Here is a 16682-nt window from a genome sequence, read left to right as displayed (position 1 = left end):
TAAGTTTATTCAAGGCAGATTCAGTCTCAGATAAAAATCTGTTAAAGGCAACCCCTATGTTGCACACACTTTTCTATCCTCAGTGTCTGAGGTAAGATGTTTCACCTTTAAACAATACTAATGTTCCACTTTGTAAACATAAGGTCACTTTAACTCATAGTCAACTTTATCACTTTGTGTTAGCACTGAACCTTCATTCCCTTGTATTAATAATTTCTTTCTGAATTTGTCTTTCCTACAAGATCAAATATTGTATTGAAAGCTGAGACATTGTTCAACTTGTTCTCCTCAGTGACCAGTGTTACTGCTGCTTTGCATATAGTAGTCCTTCAAATGTTGTTTATATAATTAAATCAAGCAAGAAAAGTAACTGTTCCAGTTTATTATGGACATTACCTTACAAATAATAGTCATAGTGATGTGTATGAAGATAGAAATTTAACTTGGTATTTAATATTTTTGTCTATATAAATAAATTTGTTGTGGCTCATTTTTGTTATGTTCGTTTCAGGGAACAGTGATACTTTTATCTCATTTTAAGTAGTACTCTATTTCTAATAAAAGATAATGTGACTTTTAATTTAAAAATACTGTATTCTAAACACTTGTGATTAAAACTTCCACTTCTCTGAAAGTAAAAAAAGTGATAAAAAGTAAAATATACATTTTTTATGCAGGAGAAAATTCTCAAGAAAAACCTTCTCCAGTTCAACTTACACCTGCTTTGGTGAGATCACCATCCTCCCGCCGGGGCCTGAATGGGACTAAGCCTGTCCCTCCCATACCAAGGGGAATCAGCCTTCTGCCTGATAAAGCCAGTTTAAGCACAGTGGGACCCAAAAAGAAAGAGTCTGATGATATTTGGAAGAGTGAGAAAGATAGTCTTAAAATTGATCTTTCAGAATTAAATATCAAGGATAAAGATTTGGATCAAGAAGAGGTTGGAACTAAATATTGTTTCTAATTATTTTTAAATGCTTGTAATTTTCTATAATATAGTAGTTTTATCCGAGTAAAAATCAAGTAGTGTTTAATCCCAGTACATGTTTTCTTAGTTATAAAAATATTTTACATTCATTATGGAAAATGCAGAAACTTCAGTGAAGTACTAGGAAGAAGATTCATTACACCAAATTCCACTGCCCAGAATAATTTACTGTTAACACACTATAATGTGTTTTACTTTAAGTATTTCTTCTATGTGTATATATATATATATATTGTTTTATTTGTTTGTTTTTTAATTAAAGGTGCCCTGGCCAGGTATCTTAGTTCGTTAGAGCATTACGCCAATACATATGCCAGAGTGTGGGTTCAATCTCCAGTCAAGGAATAGATAGGAAGCAACCCTTGAATACATATGTGGGTAGAGCACAAATCAATATTGGTCTCTGACTCTCTCCCCCTGCTTCTTCTCTCTCTAAAATCAATAATAAATTAAAAACTTTAAAGTAAGTATAATATAGCAATATACTCTTACATTAACCCTTCCCAAATGAAAATTTGTCATTTGTTTCTGTTTTGTATATAAATGAGACACACAGGACTGTACTTTCAGGGATCATTTCTGTAGTTTGTTAAATAAAAGACACAACGTAGTTTCCTCCCCATTCTTGAGCGTGTCTTTTGTGCATGCGCGCAAGTTTATTTATCTTATGAAATTGAGATCATATTGGATACTCATCTTTGACTCCTCGGTCACTCCATTTAAACTATAAAAATGTATTGCCAATATGATAACTGTACCTTTGAATATGCCAGAGAAGGAATGTGGCTGCTATATTACTTTGGATTCAGAGCACTGTTTTCATAGATGCTTCCTTTTTGTCATTTCAGTTTGCCTGATGTCAGGTTTAAAACAGTGTTTTACATTATTAACTGTGTAAACTGAAACACTAGGTATTGACTATTTGTGGCCTTTTTAAATGAATTTTAAAGATGTAAACATCACATACAGATTGTTTGCTCAGTAAAAATAAATATTAATGCATATTTTAAAAGCATTTCTTTAATAATAAGCATGTGTAAAACTAATAAAGTACCAAAATTGGTTCTTAATGAGTTAGTCATTCCAAATTCTAACTGCTTATAAAAATCTTTTCTTATTTTTATGTTTATTTTTTCATTGTCTTTCAGTGGTACTTGGAAGGGAATTTATTTAAAGAAAAAAACTTAAAGAAGAGGCACTTAACTACAATAATACATAAATGTCATCTGATTATATATTTTCGCATTGTGTTTATAACTTAAAAATAAGCCTTTTTCTCTAATTGTATAATTGAAAGGGTAACTAAAAAAATTTTTTAGAGACAGAGAAAAAGAGGGAGAGACAGAGAGATAGGGAGAGAGTGGTAGAAACATTGATTTGTTGTTCTACTTACTTATGCCTTCATTAGTTGATTCTTATATGTGCCCTGACCAGGGATCGAACCCACAACCTTGACATATTGAGACAGTGCTCTAACCAACTGAGCTATCCAGCCAGGTCAAAAGGGTAATTTTAAAAATACAATTATTAGTAAATGTAAGAGCTTACTAATCTTTTTTGGATGTTCAATCTTTCAAAGATTTACTAGAGAAATGGCCATACTGCTGAACCAGCTATTGTAATTGTTATAATCAAAATGTAAACAAAACACAGCTTGTGTATACTTCTGTGTTCCTTAATTTGTTCATATTTTTATTCCCAACTTTAATATTTTAGTTTCAGGTAATGATTTCTGCTCTGCACTTCTAGAAATACTTGGCTTTAGGAGTTACATAAAATGATCTGTTATTCTCTGAACTCATAACTCTGGCAAGGTGGATATGAACTTTAATATTTAGAAAATGGATTACATTTATGCTAATCTCATAGAACTTCTGAGTAGCCACATAAGCACACAAGTTACGTAAGGTCAGCTGGATCTCTGTGACTTAAACTCACTCTGCTGCCTATGATCTGATTCAGTGATTCATTTATTAATTGAATTATTACAGTAGCTTAGTCTTTGTGCCCAGTGCTGGCATTGCCATGGTGAATAATAGCTTGAGATCCTTCCTTTTCAGGAGTCTACAATCAGTGGGTTGTTTATAAATATCTAAGTGATGAAATCTTAATTTATACTATGTGCACAAATGTTAACATCCATCTGGTTAGTACTGGATTGAAGAAAAGTGGCTAGCTAGATTTGGTTTATGGATTTAAATATCTAAGAATAACTTTTACTAATATAATTATTTCGTAAAGTTACTTATTTTTATTTTTTCTTAGATGCAGAGCTCTCTTAGGTCCCTTCGTAACAGTGCAGCCAAGAAAAGAGCAAAATTGAGCGGCAGTACGTCTGATCTTGAAAGCCCTGATTCTGCAATTAAGCTCGACTTGACTGTGGATTCTCCATCTCGGTCTTCCTCTCCAAACATCAGCTCTTACAGTGAAAGTGGAGTTTACAGCCAAGAATCATTGACTTCTTCTCTGTCTACTACTCCCCAGGGAAAGAGAATAATGTATTTTACGTTTTGACTTGTTAAACGAAGGATAATCTGTAATCTGTTTCTAAAGCTCTACTATTATATTTGAAAAAAAACTTTAAAACAATTTTCTAATTTTTAAAGTGTTAAAATACATTTAAAAGACAATGGAAAAGTTTATACATATTACTTTGCTTGGCTTTGGTTCGAGGTGGCAGTGGAGAGAGACAACACAGTCCCAGCTATAATCTAGAGCACCTAAATTAATATGTATGATATCTATTCTCCCAAGCCCCACTTTTTCAATTGCCTGTCTAAAATTTACCACAGTATTTCTTGTTTTTTAGCTCTTCTATGGGTCATTGACTCTTTGGCAATTGACCTATAGCTGATATTACTGCTTTCATTTAAAACTCAGCACCAATTGACTCTTTGGCAATTGACCTATAGCTGATATTACTGCTTTCATTTAAAACTCAGCACCAGTGTCCTCTAATTTATGCATCAGCACCGCCTAGCTGTTACTCTACTGTTTCTTTTTTTTTTTAATCTTTTTGTTAATATTTATTTATTTATTTATTTTTAGAGGGAAAGGAAAGGAGAGAGGGAGAGAAATATCAATGTGTGGTTGCCTCTCGTACATCCCCTGCTGGGAACTGGCCTGCAACCCAGGCATGTGCCCTGACTGGGAATCAAACCGTGATTCTCTGGTTTGAAGGCCCGCACTCAATCCACTGAGCTACACCAGCCAGGGCTCTACTGTTTCTTATATTCTATTATTTTGTAGGACTTCATGCCATAGCTTTTGCAGCCCTCTTGGGCATCATCTTAAAGCAGTCGTGTTGGAATTATAGTACTGGCAACCCCACACTGACAGAATATTTTTTAGTGTAGCAATAGATTTTTTTTAAGATTACCTTAATGAATTCTTAAGTCTTCAACAGTGATCCCAACTTTGTTTGTGAGATCTCTGTGACAAAATTTTAGGATTTCAGAGAATCCTTCTTTGTTATAGACAATAACCTAAGAGTAGAGTAAAAGATATACATTTACTTTTTCAGTAATTGTTAAACAGTTTTCTATGATGCTTTTGCCATTTTATATTCCCAGCAGCCATGTGTGAGAGTTCTAATTGTTTCACATACTTGTTAGCACTTAATCTTGTCAGACTTTTAAATTTTATTTTTCTTTAATTTTATCCTGAATCATGTTTAGATACAACTGTTAGATGTAAATATTTGCAATTAAATTTATTTTCACTTAGGTAAACTAGAAGCATAGTCAAAAGAGAGATGGTATTCTATTAACTTTAATGAAAAAAGGTGTTTTATTTCAGCAGTTTATAAATTAAACTGAATTTTTGTGTCCTGTTGTGAGAAGTTTTTCTCATCCTCTGATTTTATTTTCATTTTTAATTTAAATAGCAGCTTATTTTGCAATTTTGCAAATTTTTTTCTTACTGGAAAGTCCTTTGTTGTAATTACCTAGGTAAACTAATGCAACATTTTTACAAAATGAATTTGGAATGGATATGTGAGCTGGTAAAGTAACTATTTTTTCATTGTTATGAGACATTTCAAATATATATTTATCTTTTTCAAATACATATTAACCTTTTAGACCTTAAAGTCCTTCCCTTCCATGAAGGTGAAATTTTATGTCATGTACTACTACAGTTGCAAGGTCCTGTAAGTAATTTGGTACCCAGTTGAGAAAAGAAATTCATTCGATACTCTAACATTTAGAATTCACTGTTCCCTCCGTTGCCTCATGGAGTTAATGTCTTCCGATACGGAACTCTGAGAAGTGAGTTCAGTATACCTTTGTATGTGGACTGAATTATCTTCAATGGATTTAGTGTTTCTGCATTTAAGTTTAATAGCTTTAGAGCAGTTATTCCCAAGCAGCTCACATCCTGCCCTTAGAATCATGGCCAAAGAAAGCCACTACAACTTCATGTAGGGGCTTCATCCTTAAGTGGTTTGGGGAGAAAAAATTGTTGAGAACCACCCTTCTAGAGACTGAAATACTTTTTCATACAAGTGAATTATACTGAGTATAAATGTAAATTTATAGTAATCTGTTCTAGAGAAATTACTCTTCTAAAATGTTTAACTGATTTCTAGTTAGGCCAATGAACAAATATGCCTACCCAATTATGAATAATTTTACTCCTTCATAATAACTCTTGTTTATGATACCTATCATTGGACTACTGACTTTACAACACTTATTTAAAAGTTTTCCTACAGTAAGATTAACATTCTTTGGTTTGCTTTCCTTGTGAAATAAGGCCTGTAGGCCTTTTACAAAGTCAGGAAAATACAGCAAATGATAGTCCAAGAGGAAATTGGTATTATTTACTAAACTCATTTGTTGCTGATCTCTTATTTATCATATAGTTAAGTCTCTTTTTATATTATTATATATGAAGGAAGATAGTATATTAGATAATTAGAGTCATATTTTTAGTTTGGAATGGACTCTGTTTGGATTAGTTGTTTTTTGGACCCAGCAGAAGATTATTACAGTAAAAGGTGGAGAGTTTTACATTCCTTTGGCTATCATCTCATGAATAAGTGAGAATGACTGTATGTTAAAAAGGTTGGAAGTTCAAAGGTGAACTAGGAGTACCAATAAAATAGAGTGTTTGATTTAAGATTATAAAAAGTTTATTGAAATTACTTTGTTTGATTGTAGGTCAGATGTATTTCCAACATTTGGATCAAAACCTTGTGTAACAAGACTTTCTTCTACAAAGAATAAAATCTTCCAGATAGCTGAACAAAGCCCCAGTATAGGTATTGTATGACTGTTTTATAAATAGTTTATAGAAAGTATGACTTTTATTGTAAGTGATGTCAAAAATGATAATCAATACATTTCAGAGTTAGAATTTTATAGTTACCAGTCTGTTCTCTATATCTTTAACCTTGTTTTATTCCACATATAAGGAAGAGTGTACAGTATTTTTATCTCTTTCTGTCTTATTTTACATATTGTGATGCCCAGAAGCTTCATCCATGTTGTTGCAAATAGCAAGATTTCATTCTTTTCTTATAGCTAATATTCCATTGTACATATATAACACATCTTTTTAATCCAATAGGTAGATACTTACTGTATTTTTTGGACCATAAGATGCACTTAGGTTTTAGAGGAAAACGGGGAAAAATTTTGAAGCAAAAAAATGTGGTAAAATGTTTAATAAGATAAATGACACAATAGTTCACCAATGTAAATAAATGTAAAGCTATATTTGGACTGTAAGACACACCCACCATTTTCCTCCCAAATCAGTGGGGGGTGTGACTTATAGTCCAAAAATATAGGTAAGTTGTTTTCATATCTTGGCTAATGTAAATAATGCTGCAGTGAATGTGGAAATGCAGGTATCTTTTGAAGGCACTGGTTTTGTTTTCTTTGGATATATACCAAAAACTGAAGTTTCTGGATCACATAGTAGTTCTCTGTTTAATTTTTTGAGGAACTTCCATACTGTTTTTCATACTGGCTGCACTAATTCCCACCAACAGTGCATAAGCGTTTTCTTTGTCCACATCTTCACCAAATACTTTTTATTTCTTGTCTATTAGATAATAGCCATTCTAACAGGTATGAGGTGATATATCATGATTTTTATTTGCATTCTCCAGATGATTAGTGATGCTGGGCATCTTTTCATGTACCTATTGGCCATCTTTATATTTTCTTTGGAAAAATTTTTATTCAGAGCTGCCCATTTTTAGATTGGATGTTAATTTTTTTGCTATTGAGTTGCATGAATTTCTTAAATATATTTTGGAAATTGACCCCTTAGCACATATGCTATTTGGAAATATTTTCTTTCATACTGTTGATTTTTTTTTTTACTGTGTGGAAGCTTTTCAGCTTGAGGTAATCCCACTCACTTATTTTTAACTTTTGTTGCTTTCACTTTTGGTGTCAATTCCAAAAAAGTATCACTAGGCCTGATGTCAGGTCACTTATCATCTAATCCATTGGGGTTGATTTTTATGTATTTTGTTTTTTGGTTTTTTTATAATCCTCACTCAAGGATATGTTTCTAATTGATTTTTTTTTTCCAAGAGAAATATTGATGTGAGAAAGAAATATTGATTGGGTTGCCTGCTGTATGTGACCAACCGAGGATCGAACCTGCAACCTTTTGGTGTACAGGACAATGTTCCAACCAACTGAGCCAACCAGCCAGAGCTAAAAACGTTATATTTTATTATTACTACTCAGTGGTTTACCTAAGAGCTATATATATAAATGGGTGGTGACTTCATATATATTGCCTAGGGTTTTCATTTAGTAGATATTTGGTGGTTTTTCTCAGCTGTAGAATATTAGTATGGGGTGGTCAGTTTAAACATTCAAACATATGGATTAAAATTTATTAAAAAGAGGTCTATGTAGGGTTTTGATTTGTTTTTAATTCAAATAGGAGTGTAACATTTGGGAATTTATACCATGCTAGGCACTGTGCTAAGCCCTTTACGTCTGTTTTCTTCATTTCATCCTCACAACAGTTCTGGAAGAAGTACTACTGTTATCCCCATTTTACAAATAAGGGTAGGTGTGTTGCCCAGGTTCTCAGTGGTTTAAATGGCAGTGCTATGATTTAAAGTCAGGAAGTGAGATTCCAGATTATGAGCTCTTAGTCACTATGTGGTGTACTGCCTTACCAGCCAGACCAGGGCAGACCCATTACACAAGGGTGGGAGCAAAGAGAGAAATGAGGAATACATTTCAGGACACAGCTCAAACATTCTAAGTAATTTTTTTTCTTTTTGTTGTAAAGTTTAAAATGTCATTTAAACATTAAATGCTTGTCATATTTCTAAATGTATATATATTTGATTACCTCTTTAACATTGAATTTTGTATTTCATTGTAATTTTAAAGCCTGCTTTATAAAATGTTGTGGGATGGCTTATCATAAATGTTCTTACTTTGCTATTAAGTAAAAAATACTAAAAAATTTTAAATAACATGCAATTGAAAAGATATTGTGATGTTATCATTTCAACTGCTGTGTTACTGACATTTTTAAAAGGCTAGAGAAGGCAATACAGACTTAGAGGGGAGGTATGTATCTGTTACATTACCGAAATCATTCAAATAAATATTTTTATGTATTTTATTTTATAGGGATTACAACAACCAATGTAAGCATAATTGGTCAGCGTATGAACTCTGGGTTTGGATGTGGTGATTTTGAAGATAATAGGTCATATGACATTTCCTCTAGTGTTTTAAAAATACAAAATAAGGAACACCCAAGACATAAGCATACAAAAGGTTAGTAAATTTCATGACAAGTTAAATTGTAAGATTGAATGTCTCTAAATCAGAATCCTCCCTAAGCATGCCAATAAACAACTGAAATTTCTCCGTTTTGGATTTTTTTTCTCTTACCCTTCTGCTGATAATGTTACTTAAATAATTTTGCTAAGTAGGAGAACACACCAGTTCATCTATTGGCTTCTGGGCTTGCCTGAGGAGCTGTTGCAGAGCAGCAACTGCCTAACAGGTTAAAACTAGGGATTCCTTACTGATACTGTCCCCTACTCCCAGAACACACACACTCCCATTTTTTAAATAACACACTTTACCACTAAGGTGGGGTGGAAAAATCATATTAGCAAATGACTCTCAAATGCCTACTTAGGCTGCAACCACGAGTAAAACTACAAACAGGAGTATAATAATTTCCCTGTAGGAGAACCTGGGAAGGCTTCTTTGTTTTCCCTAATAATTTACATTTTTTGTTTTTTTAACTTAGTAAGCAGGTAGCATTTCTGTTATTGCCCTGTCCATGTTTCAGAGATCTTATTATAGCTACATTTTAAAAATTCCTTTTGGGTAAGGAGTGATTTTGAAGGGTATAAATATTTTAATAGAATAATTAGAAGTCATCCAGTAAGTGTAAGAAGCTGTGGTTTTTTTTTTGTATGACAGCAGTGGTTGTAATAAGGTCAACTTTTGTTATTTCTTATATCTTAAGTCATATGTGTGCAGGCAATTAGGCATTCTAGGACTGGTATTTTTTGTGGAAATAACTCAAATTAAGAGATCTTGATTAGAAACTTTTTTTGTAAATTTCTTAAAATTTAATCCATAATATAATTCAGTATCTGTTCTTTGTGGAAGAGATTAGTTATTCATTGTGTTTTTTTTCTTTAAAGATTTTACTTATTAATTTTTAGAGAGGGGAGAAGAAAGAGAGGGAGAGAAACACCGATGCGTGGTTGCCTCTTGCATGCCTCCTACTGGGGACCTGGCCTGCAACCCAGGCATGTGCCCTGACTGGGAATTGAACTGGTGACTGTTTGGTTCTCAGGCCAGCACTGAATACACACCAGCCAGGGCAGTTACTCATTGTTTTTATAAAAGAATGACGGGGTTTTTTTGTTTTGTTTTTTTTAATTTATTTTTATAATGATAATTGTTTTGAAATAATTGCTAAATATATTGATTGACTGCAAGTATTATCCGTTTTGGGACAGCAGAATCATAAAAATATATATATCTTTTGACCAGCAGTTAATTCTACTGCAGAAAATTACTTCACATTCACACTTCCAGTTCTAAACCAAACATGATCTCTGTAGTCAACAAGAATAAACATGTTCAAACCCAAACTTACCTTCCTTTCAGACCTGTTTCTCTTCCTTTGTTATCCATTTCCGTTAGTAGCATCAGCATTTTCCCAGTTATGGAGACTTAAAACTTGGGCATCTTTTCCTTACCCTCCAAGTTTAATCAGTGGCCCATCCTACCAGTACTTCTCAGTTTAACTTGGGCCTTCCTTACCTCTCCCTGATAATTATAGGAGCTTTCAGCTCAGACATCTTGCCTTTTATTTTTTGTCCCTTTTTATGCAGGCTGCATACTCAACCAGAATTCTCTTTCTTAAGTAAAGACACCTTCTGTCACATTTTCAGAATCTTTAGTGGTTCTCTGTTCCCACATAATAAATTTTCTACTCTGTAGCTTAATTTTTCATATCCTTAAGAATCTTACCTTAGCTTAACTTTTTTTTTGCATGATTTCTTACTGTTGTACTGCCTTTCATGTCCTTTGCTTTTGCATTTTTAATACTAGCAGTTTTCTTAGCATGTATAGTCTGCCTACATGCCCTTCCCCAATCTTCATGTGTCCAGGTCCTGTCTGCTCTTTGAATACTGGCTTAAAATAGCCATTTCTTTAGAAAGCTTTCCCCACTGTCCTGGGCTGAAGTAGGATAAGATACTTAAAAATAAAGATACTATTATTCTTATATCCCTCTTATGCTTTGTTATATAAAGGTGTTCAGTGCCACATGTTAAAGGAATGGAGTGGTGATGAGCTATCCAAAACTAATAGTGTAGCTGAGGGCACAATCACTAAAAAATTACATTCTCAAATCTGATTAAATACTGAGTGCACTGGTACAGTGAATGAAAAGGCTTCCAAAAGAAATATCACAATGAGTTGCATATATGAGTGAATTCATATTGTAAGAAAACTCAAACTTTTATAGGATTAAATCTCAGAATTACCTTTTTCCTATTCCTCTCCTATGCTGGTTACCCTTTGAACCTCATTTTCTAACATGATAACAATCTGGAGCTCAATGAATGACTTGAGAAAGTGATTAATAATGGATGCTTAGAGTGTCAGCAAACTAGTTTCCATGAGTTAATATTTTTCTTTCTCTATTTGAATATATTGGACAAAACTAACAAAGTAATTATATAAGGATAGTTTATATGTAAAGGATCTTTTAAAATATTTTCCTTTATATTTTAGAACTAAAATTTGAGCAATACATCTTTGTTTAGAAGAAAATACAGTGTAAAAAGAAAAAGTAACATTAAATATGATTAGTTATGTCGGCCTCCCTGATAAATGAAGTTAAATTACTTAAAGATAACATGTTCTTTAAATATTTTCTCATGAAATTTGTCTAATTATTGAATCATCTCTTGGTACTTTATGTATAAATTTTATGTTTGTGGATTATTGTTGAGAAAATTGTTTCATTTACTGGAACTTTCTTCCTGTTGTTACTGAACACCTGTTGGGCCTATCTGATGTTTCGGGTAGTTGGCATGTGCTGTCAACAATGAACATTAATTTTGATTATCCTAAACTAAAAGCAAAATATGAAAAATGATCACCTACACGGGTTTGTTTCTTTAATCTCTGCCATGTTCACATATAGCCAAAATAAGTCATTAGCTTTAGCAAGTTAGCAAAATAATTTATCTGCTTAATTTTTGTCACATTTTATTTATTAACTAGTTATTTTTGTCCGATACATATAATTATTATTATTGCCCTTTTTCATGTTCATACAAAGATATGATATACATAAACAGGTTTTTCAAGTAATAAATATACTATACATGTTCTTCTCTTTGCTTTTTTTTACTTTAAATAATTTTTTTTTACTTAACATACACTATTATATTAGTTTCAGGTGTACAACTTAATAAATTATATAACTTACTAAGTGATTAGCTCAGTAAATTTAGAACCCATCTGACACTACATAGTTACTACAGTATTATTGACTATATTCTCTATGCTGTACTTTATAAATCTCATGACTGTTCTGTAACTACGAGTTTATACTTTGAAATCCCTTCACCTTTTTCACCATCTCCCCAAAACTCCTCCCATCTGGCAGCTGTCAGAATATTCTCTGTATCTAAAGTCTGTTTCTGTTCAGCTTGTTTATTTATTTTGTTTTTTAGGTTCTACATGTCAGTGAAATCATACAACATTGTATTCCTCTGTCAGACATATGTTACTCGGTATGATACCTTCTAGGTATACCCATGATGTTGCAGGTGGCAAGATTTCATTCTGTTTTTGTGGCTGGATCATATTCCATTGTACAAATCCATCACTGCTTTATCTGTTCATCTGTTGATGGACATTTAGGTTGCTTCCATATCTTGGCTATTGTAAATAATGCTGCATTGAACATATGGATGTATATATCTTTTTGATTTAGTGCTTTGGATTTCTTTGGATAAATACCCAGAACTTGAATTGCTGGGCCCTCCTTTGTCTCTTGTTATATAGTCTTCTTTTCAAAGTCTATTTCATCTGGTATTAGTATTGCTACCCCAGCTTTTGATTGTTTGCTTGTTTGTTTCCATTTTCAGGGAATATCTTTTCCACCCCTTTACTCTTGGTCTTTATGTGTGTTTTTTTTTTAATACTTTATTTTTAGACAGAGGGGAAGGGAGGGAGAAGGAGAGGGAGAGAAGTTTCAATGTGTGGTTGTCTGTCACATGCCCCTTTCTGGGGACCTGGCCCACAACCCAGGCACGTGCTCTTACTGGGAACTGAACCGGCAATGCTTTGGTTCTCAGGGCAGCACTCAATCCATTGAGCCACACCAGCCAGGGCCATGTGTGTTTTTTTGATCTGAACCAAAACTCTTGCAGACAACATACATAAGGGTCTTGTTTTGTTTTCCATTCAGCCTCCATATATATGTCTTTTGATTGCAGAAATTAACCCATTTGCATTTAAGTTCATTGTTGCTAGATATGTATTTATTGCCATTTTATTATTCATATTTTTTATCTTTTTTTCTTCTTGTTACAGAAGACCTTTTAACATTTCTTACAATACTTGTTTGGTGGTAATGAACTCCTTTAGCTTTTTTGTATCTGGGAAGCTCTTTATTCTTTAATTCTAAATGATAGCTCTGCTGGGTAGAGTACGTCCTTGTTTTTCATCACTTTGAATATTTTGTGCCAGTCCCTTCTGGCCTGCAAAGCTTTTGTTAAGAAATCAGCTGACAGTCTTATGAGATCTTCCTTGTAGGTAACTAACTGCTTTTCTCTTGATGCTTTTAATATTCTCTCTTTGTCTTTAACTTCTGGCATTTGAATTATGATGTGTATTCACGTGGGCCTCTTTGGGTTTATTTTGTTTTAATTTCTCTACTTCCTAGATTTGAATGTCTAGCTCCTTCACCAGGTTAGGGAAGTTTTCTGTCAATTTCCCATAGCTTTTCAAATCTTCGCTCTCTGTCTCTTCCTCAGGGGGTACCTTCAAATCAAGACATCCCTCTTGATTTTTACCTCCTTTATGTGCATGTGTGAAATAAGCTTGTTCCATGTCTCCGCCCCTCGTACCAGTTTCAATGTGGCTTCTTCTTTACATCTTTAGTTGTAGGACTTCAGTTCATCTAGATTTCTGGAGGTTATGAATGATGATTGTTCTGTAGTTTAGTTGCAATTCTGATTTGGTTGTAGGACAATTTGAGTACTGTGTTTACCTATACCTTTCTCTTGACTGGATATTTGCTTAATTTATTTAAGCAGTTTTTACATTAAATTTATCATGGTTTTCTTTCACAGGCCCTAAATTAATTGTATTTTGCTTATTTTTTCTACCTTACAACGTTCATCTGACATAGATTTATTGAATATCTGCTATGTGCCAAGCACTATACTAATTGGCCCTGGAAAAGAATGATGATCAAAACTAGACATGGATTCTATTTCCATAGAGCTTAAAGTCTAATAGGAGAGAGGATAATTAAATAAATAATTACAATCGGAGGTGAAAGTTAACCTAGGAAAGTACAGATTGCTGTGAGATTGACTTGATCTGTTTCCAAGGGTTAGAGGCTTTACTTCATGGTTACCCTTTTGTTATTTGACAGTCATGCTCTGCCTGTTTTCTTGTGCATCTTTCCCACCAACTTGGGCATTATAAACTTCTTAAAGGAAGGAGGGTTTCTTTTCCCTCTGGTGCCTAGTTTATACTAAGTATTCTAATGATAAATATTTATTGAGTTAATGAATATGTGTGAATAAGTACATTGTAAATTCTTTGTATGAAATAAATTTCCACTTTAAAAAATATTACAAAATTGGAAAATAAAATACCATATTATGCTATCCTAAAATACTATATAACATACATATATGTAAGTATTTTTAAATGTTGGTTTTTTTTTCTTTAGGATTTACAGGGTCATCATCAAATTTACAACAAATTTCCAGTTCTGACTTTACATCCACAAATACCTCATCAGAAGATTCAGTAGTAGTTGTTGGAAAAGGTATTTCAAAATTATTTAGCTTTTTAATTGTATTTTGTTAAAATACAAAATATTTTATGTACATAAACAAAATATTTTGCACATAAGCGAAATATATCAATACAGAATAGAGAAGAGTGTGATTCAGGTGCTTAAGAGAATTTTCTTTTTGAAAAGTTATTAAATGAAAAGAATTAGAAGTGAATACTTCACATTTCTATTCTCCAGACTATAGTAAATTCATGTCAGTAATTTTCAGAGAAATTTTTTGTATACACAATAGCCACAGTTAGGATACTTCTAAGACTTTTTCAGGATAGCTAAGGCAGTTGTACCATAGTTTAAATTCAAATGGTAGTTCTTATTTGTAAGCTTTTAGTAATCAGTATAACAATATAATTTTATTACTGCTTATATAGTGTCTAGCCAAATCAGAATTAACCCCTGTTCTATATTTCAGGGGGGTTAGGGGACCTTTGAAACACATTTACAAATATCCTTTAAAATTAGGTGGGGTTTTCCAGCTTTATTGATGTTTAATTGGTGAATAAAATTGTAAGATACTTAAAGTGTAAAACTTGATAACTGGATATCCATATGCATTGAGAAAGAATTCCCCTACCACATCCCAACTAGTCTATTTTTTAATTGAAAAATGAGAACATAATGATAGGCATCAAGGGAATACATCTTATTTTGGGTAAATAGAATGAAATGTCTGGAAAGCGTTCCTGAATTCTTTGCCTGATAGAGTCTCATTAGGTTATTTTAAGGCCCTCCTCAGATTGCTTCCAACCTACTCTTACAAACTTATTTTCTGTTATTTTCCTACTTGCCTTGTGACAAATCAGTTTATTCACTGCACATATAGGCTTTATACTTGTTTTAACTCTGCTTATAAGTATCCCTATTTTATAGGATGTCCTTCCTGCCTTCCTCTCATCTCCATATCCATTGTGTTGTGGTTTTGTTTTTTTTTAAGAAATTTTAAGGAAGATTTTTAAAATATATTTTATCGATTATACTATTACAGTTGTCCCATTTCCCCCCTTCATTCCCCTTTACCCTGCACACCCCTTCCCACTCACATTCTCCCCCTTTAGTTCATGTCCATGTGTCATAAGTTCTTTAGCTGCTACATTTCCCATACTATTCTTGCCCTCCCCCTGTCTATTTTCTACCTGCCATCTGTGGTACTTATTCTCTGTACCCTTTCCCCCCTCTCTCCTCCTCCCACTCTCCTGGTGCTAACCCTCCATGGGTCTCCATTTCTGCGGTTCTGTTCCTGTTGTAGTTTGCTTAGTTTGTTTTTGTTTTAGGTGTGGTTGTTAGTAATTGTGAGTTTGCTGTCATTTTACTATACATATTTTTATCTTCTTTTTCTTAGATAAGTCCATTTAACATTTCATATAATAAGGGCTTAGTAGTGATGAACTCCTTTAACTTGACCTTATCTGAGAAGCATTTTATCTGCCCTTCCATTCTAAATGAAAGCTTTGCTAGATAGAGCAATCTTGGATGTAGGTCCTTGCCTTTCATGATTTGAAATACTTCTTTCCAGCCCCTTCTTGCCTTCAAGGTCTCTTTTGAGAAATCAGCTGACAGTCTGATGGGAACTCTTTTGTAGGTGACTGTCCCCTTATCTCTTGCTGCTTCTAGGATTCTCTCCTTCATTTTAATCTTGGCTAATGTAATGATGATGTGCCCTGGTGTGTTTCTCCTTGGGTCCAACTTCTTTGGGACTCTCTGAGCTTCCTGGATTTCCTGGAAGTCTATTTCCTTTGTCAGATTGGGAAGTTGTCCTTTATTATTTGTTCAAATAAGTTTTCCACTCATGGCTGTTCTTCTTCCCCTTCTGGTACCCCTATAATTGGGATATTGGAAAATTTAAAGATGTCCTGGAGGTTCCTAAGCCTCTCCTCATTTTTTTGAATTCTTGTTTCTTCGTTCTTTTCTGTCTGGTTGTTTCTTTCTTCCTTCTGCACCACTCCATTGATTTGAGTCCCAGTTTTCTTCCCATCACTATTGGGTCCCTGTGCATTTTGCTTCATTTCACTTAGTGTAGCCTTCATTTTTTCATCTAATTTGCAACCATATTTAACCAATTCTATGAACATCCTGATCACCAGTGCTTTGAACTGTGCATCTGATAGGTTGGTTGTCTCTT

The 16682-nt window shown here is 33.4% G+C and overlaps 1 protein-coding gene across 5 annotated transcripts in view; it reads left to right on the top strand.

Annotated features, from left to right (window-relative positions):
• The window catches only part of TOGARAM1 (TOG array regulator of axonemal microtubules 1), a 95174-nt gene that overhangs the window by 34423 nt on the left and 44069 nt on the right, over positions 1-16682 (top strand). For all 5 annotated transcript variants that reach the window (XM_053656814.1, XM_053656816.1, XM_037158270.2 and 2 more), the window contains 5 exons: positions 678-940; positions 3254-3486; positions 6151-6251; positions 8608-8757; positions 14438-14536. In XM_053656814.1, the coding sequence (XP_053512789.1) occupies positions 678-940; positions 3254-3486; positions 6151-6251; positions 8608-8757; positions 14438-14536 (846 nt within the window). The remainder of the gene's footprint in view (positions 1-677; positions 941-3253; positions 3487-6150; positions 6252-8607; positions 8758-14437; positions 14537-16682) is intronic.

This window comes from Artibeus jamaicensis, unplaced genomic scaffold, assembly GCF_021234435.1.
Source record: "Artibeus jamaicensis isolate MK-2021 breed Jamaican fruit bat unplaced genomic scaffold, CSHL_Jam_final scaffold_286, whole genome shotgun sequence".
Lineage (NCBI taxonomy): Eukaryota > Metazoa > Chordata > Mammalia > Chiroptera > Phyllostomidae > Artibeus > Artibeus jamaicensis.
Note: the sequence above shows the minus strand (reverse complement) of the source record. Positions and strands in the feature narration are given on the sequence as shown.